This window comes from Microcaecilia unicolor, chromosome 4 (genome assembly GCF_901765095.1).
Source record: "Microcaecilia unicolor chromosome 4, aMicUni1.1, whole genome shotgun sequence".
NCBI lineage: Eukaryota > Metazoa > Chordata > Amphibia > Gymnophiona > Siphonopidae > Microcaecilia > Microcaecilia unicolor.
In genome coordinates this window covers 292,010,261-292,016,260 of record NC_044034.1, presented here as the reverse complement: position 1 = coordinate 292,016,260, position 6,000 = coordinate 292,010,261, and the positions used below count along the sequence as shown (strand labels likewise).

General features: G+C 44.0%; 1 protein-coding gene across 3 annotated transcripts in view; it reads left to right on the top strand.

Annotated features, from left to right (window-relative positions):
- The first annotated feature begins 360 nt into the window (after positions 1-360).
- LOC115469247 (prosaposin-like) overlaps positions 361-6,000 on the top strand; it is a 46,735-nt gene continuing 41,095 nt past the window's right edge. For 2 of the 3 annotated variants that reach the window (XM_030201693.1, XM_030201692.1), the window contains exon 1: positions 361-526. In XM_030201693.1, coding sequence (XP_030057553.1) covers positions 469-526 — 58 coding nt within the window. In that variant the 5' untranslated portion in view covers positions 361-468. The remainder of the gene's footprint in view (positions 527-6,000) is intronic. The other variant, XM_030201691.1, reaches the window with a different exon arrangement.

Genomic DNA, 6,000 nt, shown 5'->3' with positions numbered 1-6,000 from the left:
CCCGCATAGCAGTAAAAATGTCACTTTGGCTTATCTTCCTCCATATCTAGCTTGCCTCTTTGTTGCCACCCCAAATATTTCTGTCTAGAGACGCCACTGCCAAGTTGGCAGTATAAAACATTAAAATTAATGTTTCCAGAGAGATGCATTTAGATCAACAGGGCCAGGTAAGATCCTGGTACTTATATTCCTGCTTTGCACATTTAAAAAGGAGACTAGGAAGCACCAGAGCTATCTCTCATTCTTGGTAGCCAGGGCTGGCTCAGCTATTCCCTGTGACCTGTGAAGAAAGAAATGAAGCAATGGTGGAAGGAGAGAAATCTTGTGAGAGCACAGAGGGTCTTACCTTGCAAACCAAAAGTCAGCAGATCCCACCTTTTGTGACATCACCCTCTTTAAAGAAGCCGATTGGCTCGACGAAGACCCTGGGGTTATATTAAGAGGGGTGATCAAGCAACTCCTTTGCAGATGGGAGTAGCGATGGCTTCTGCCCAGCTATTGGTGATGCTCATCTCTGCAGCCACAGGTAAGAGCAGACTCCGTAACAGACAGCTTCTTAAGATAGTGAAAAGGCAGCACTTTAAGAAACCACAAAACGGAAAGAACTCAAGCGTTTACAGAGCGGGAGGAAGACAGAGAAAAGGGACTCATAAAATGCTAGAAAACAAAAATGAATTTCTAAACATGTGCCTGATAAAAGCATTGGTCCTTATTTTGCTTTTCTTTAGATGAGTCAGAAATTCACTCCATTTCATTTACAAAAGGCATCTGATAATCAGTTGCATTTCAGACTCATCTGTGACAGACAGCTCAGGGTGCACAGACTAGTTTCTAGTTGTTTGCTAAACTCTGCAAACATTTAACAACTAGTTGAATTATCCTCATATAGATTAGGATTTACTGAAAATGCAGGATATAGTTCAGAAGACAGATCTACCAATTGTGACTGCGCTTGCTGCATGGAATTAATTAAAGGGAAAAGGGACTTGATATACCACCTTTGTGAGGTTTGTTTTGCAACTACATTCAAAGTGGTTTACATATATTCAGGTACCTATTGTGTACCAGGAGCAATGGAGGGTTAAGTAACTTGTCCAGAGTCACAAGGAGCTGAAGTGGGAATTGAACTCAGTTCTGCAGGATCAAAGTGCACTGCACTAACCACTAGGCTACTCCTCCAGGTCTATATCCAAATTTTCATTGACAGAAATTCCACCCAAACAGCCATTGCAGTGCAGGGGTGGGGCCCAGGAAAGGAGAGGGGCCCCTTGTAGGTGCTTCTGTATCTTCTGAGGACAATCCTCTTCCCACCAAGGGGTCCTTTATATTATTTTGCTTTTGGTCCCTTCATTTGAAGTCCTGTCACTGCAAACTTTCTATCATGTCCCTTTCTTTCTAAAAGTGTAGTGGAGGCCAACAACCTGGGATGTTCATCAGAGAGAGAGAAAAAGGAGATTTGCATGGTGGCCTTTTCAGTAGGTGAACTAGAAAGTGGCTTGGAGTGCCAAAATTGGAGGATTTCTGAGCACAGTACCAGACCCCTTATCCACACTCTTATCACCTCTCGCTTAGACTATTGCAACTTGCTTCTCACAGGTCTCCCACTTAGTCATTTCTCTCCTCTTCAATCTGTTCAAAATTCTGCTGCACGACTTATATTCTACCAGTGTCACTATGTTCATATTAGCCCTCTCCTCAAGTCACTTCATTGGCTCCCTATCAAACTCCTCTTATTGACTTACAAGTGTATTCACTCTGCAGTTCCTCAGTACCTCTTCACTCTTACCTCTCCCTACACTCCTCCCCGGGAACTCCGTTCACTGGGTAAATCTCTCTTATCTACACCCTTCTCCTCCACCACTAACTCCAGACTCCATTCCTTTTACCTTGCAGCACTATATGCCTGGAATAGACTCCCTGAGCCAGTAAGTCAAGCTCCATCTCTGGCTGTCTTCAAATCTAGGCTAAAAACCCACCTTTTTGATGCTGCTTTTAGCTCCTAACCCTTACACACTTGTTCAGGACCCGTATTTTATCATTCCCACCTTAGTAATTCCCTTATCTCTTATTTGCCCTGTTTGTCTGTCGTAATTAGATTGCAAGCTCTGTCAAGCAGGGACTGTCTCTTCATGTTCAAGTGTACAGCACTGTGTACGTCTTGTAGTGCTATAGAAATAATAAGTAGTAGTAGTAGGATTGCAAAATTCTAGAAATGTCTGGTGCCATCTGCTCACTCTTAAGCAAAGCATAGCACTGACCTCAAACTTTAAAAGAAAAAAAATGTTACCAGCTGACACTTCCTGGTGGCTGATTAAAGCCTATTAGACCGGTTGAGGTGGTAAAAAATGAGTATGCTGAGAGACGGGAGTAGTGCGAGAAAGAAGGTTGGAGTGCAGAGAGTGTGCTGAACACATGAGGGGAGAAGCAGTGGCACAAGAGAGAAGATGATGGCCAGGTGGTGGGGTGGAGAAACAGACAATACTCATTAGGAGATGCTGGACACTGCACAAAGAAGAGAGAGATTGCTGGGCGGGGAGTGAAGGGAAAAGAGAGGAGAAAGCTCTGAGGGAAGAGAAGAGAAGAGATGCTTGGCAGAGGAAGAGAGAGTGTGGGAGATCATGAGCACTAGGAACAGGGAGAAATGGAGAGAGATTTTGGTGGGCCAGGAAGTGGAGGAAAAAGAAAGAAGGATGCCCTTAGGGGAAGAGAAGAGATGCTTGGCAGGGAGAGAGAGAGAATGTGTGGGAGATAATGGGCACTATGGACATGGAGGATGATGCTGGGCAGAGGGCGAAGGAGGAGAGTAAGGAGGTTGCAGTGCCCAAACCACCGCCACCAAAGAAGGGAATGCTGAGCTTGAGACACCATCATACAGGTTAGTCGGTGGGGGGAGGGCACAAAGATTAAAGCTCATCTAGGGCATCTACTATTCTTGCACTTGCCCTGGAGATGTGGGACCATTTCTCAGAAATAGATTTTATCCTGTGAAATAAATTTTAAGGGACATATATGTTTAGGCTCCCAAGTCCCCTATCCGTGAATATTCAGTGGTACTATCCGGATAATAAGCACTACAGAGCAGGCTGAGGATATTCACCTAAGTATGTGTATAGCAGCAATATCCAACCGCTATCCATAAAGCTAAGCAGTTTTATGTAAGGCCCATAAAACCTGTGCTAAATTAAACTGCTCAGCCTCATGGATAATGGTTGATTATTACTGCTATATGTACAGACGCCAGTGGTCAGGGCTCTGTTCAGATACACTGACTAGATACCAGTGCTGAATGTATGTGTGTAAGCACCACAACCAGTGTTTAAACAACCTGCTGACCATCATGGCTGAATACTGACTGCAATAATACTGAGTCCTCCCCCAACCCCAGGAAAAGAAAGATTCAGAGGAGAAAGGTTTTCTGGGAGGAGATATTCTCTGATAGCACTGTGTCCCCACAATACTTGTACATGGATCACCTATACCAGTGGTCTTCACTCATTTTTAAGTTGGGACCACATTGGATGAAAATAAGTTGAAGAACAGCCACCAAATATCTTCCTATGTAATAAGACCAAAATTGCTTACCAGCATGCGACAGTGACATTCTTCCCTTCTAGCCCACTATTAACTTTCCATTGGGGGCATCCTCAAGAAGGTGGGCATTTCCAAACGCATCTGCACTCTCTTCTTCTACTGAAAAATGCTTTGTCCTTCTAGCATGCAGATCTTCCCCCATCTACTTCCTGCTTTCTGTCATGAGGTCAGGAATTGAGACAGAGCATAGTGAAGCAAAAAACAGAATGATAATGGAGGCCACCCCAGAGGTCTCCAGGGGCGGCAACTGAAGAACACTGAGCTACTCCCAATATCTAAAATGTCAGCAAACTGGAGTCTCCCTATCCCCCCACCTCACACACTATTCATGCCTCTCAGGTCCTCCTTTGCACCTACATAAATTATTTTGGAGAGGGCAGCGAAGGGGACTCCCAAATGTTGAAGAATATGTTTGGTATTGTGTGTTTGTGCAGCACACCAAGACTTACTGTGAAAAGGGTCTCTGGTCTGTTCAGTGTCTGTGACTGAGCACTTATTGGTTAGAAGGTGCACACCTGGGCTGGTCTGGTAGTTTTGTGGCAGTCCTATGTGCTGCCATATGGCAAGAGCAGGTCCCAAGAATCCATTGGTCAACTGGAGCTAGGGGTACTGCAAAGGCAGCATTCACAGCCTCTGGGTGAAAGAAGTCACATTCGTTGTGAAGGGTGACACCCGGTGGCAGTATTTAGAGCCCAGGATACAGCAATCCAGAGGGAGCCCTGGTGTTTATTTATTTAGGAACTTGCTATACTTCTCCTCAAAACAGTTTACAATGAACTCATTAATAAAGAGAGTCAAAAGGAGAGGCTGGGAAATGCTTCACAGTTTCAGCCTAGGAGCAGTGGAGGGAATCTACTAAAATAGGGGAGCAATTTCCAGATAACTGTGAAAGAAGGGTTATGGCATGAGGATCGCAGCACTGGTTCCAGCTGAGGGGAGAATCAAGAAAAGCGAAAGAAAGGTGAGAGGTGGAGGAACAAGGTAGGGAACAGATGGGCAAGAGGTAGAAGTTTAATGAGACTTAGAGATGGGATAGAGGGAAGAGCAGAGGAAAGGAGGAGATGTAGAAAATAAAATAAAAGGTGTCACAAGAAGACAAGCTGAAAGCAGAGAGAGAGAGAAGACAGTGATGCAGACACGGCACAAAGAAAAACACTGATATTTATATATACATCTGGTTTTTCAGCTTTGGTCTTTCAGAAGTGATACAGCCCACTGTTAAAATTCCAGGTGTAAAGAATGGCATATGCCAGTGCTGACCTGCAACTTTACAGCAAGCACAACACAGTTACCGTTAATAGAACGATTACCATTAGATAGAAGATGACACGGTCCCTGTCCCCATGTCATCTTCTATCTAACTGTTAAGGTGGTGTGAATAGCAGGGGACAGGGGATGGTGGCAGTAGTTGCAGAAGTCCATTTCTGGGGTTCATTAAATCAGCCTTATCAAAGGATTAGAAATTGAATCTTCTGAGAAGGGGCTGTTAAAACAGACAGTATTGAGGGCTTCTCAAATCTGACCAAGTGGATTTTCCGGATATCCACAATGGACATGCACTGGACACCAACCTCCCATCCCGATATTCAGCCGGCAGCGGGCCACGCTTATGCTGTCCGCTGCCAGCATTAAACACAGATAGTCAATGGCAAGCTGCTTCCAGTGACCAGCATTGAATATCCGGTTTCATTTTTGACTGCAGCAACTTAACCGGTTAAGCTGATATTCAGCACTAACCAGTTAAGTGCTTAAGACTAGATTCTATATATCATGCCTAAAAAATTGGCACTGCAATGAAATATGCCTAAGTGTATTCTAAAAAGTACACCTTACTTTATAGAATATGCCTACATTTCCAAGCAGTTTATAGAATATGCCGAGTGCCCATCCGCTTGACTAAATTTAGTCGCGGGCAGTTACGCCAAGTTACGCTTGGTGTAAATCCCAATGTCTAAATTAGGTGCTGACCAGGTGTATTCTATAACAACACGCATAGATTTTAGAAATGCCCACAACCTGCCCATTCCACGCCCATGATCACGCCCCTTTTCAACTATGCAACTTAGAATTCACACATATCACCTTATTGAATACGCTTAGACAGTTCTGCATGTAAATTCTAATCAATGCCAATTAGTGTCAATAATTGCTTGATAATTGGCAATTATCAGCACTGATTGGCTTGTTAACTAATTAAGTTGAGCATGCAAATTCAGAAAACGACTGGATTTGCATGCACAACTTAAGTCACGCTACATAGAATCCGGCAGTTAGCAGTTAAAGATAGGCCTGCTACTTATGCGGTCTATCTTAACCACTAAACATAGCCAACTTGGTGCTGAATATCCATAGTTAGGCGCCAAAACACTAACTGGCCAGGAGCCATTCCTGGCTGGTTAAATAGTTTTG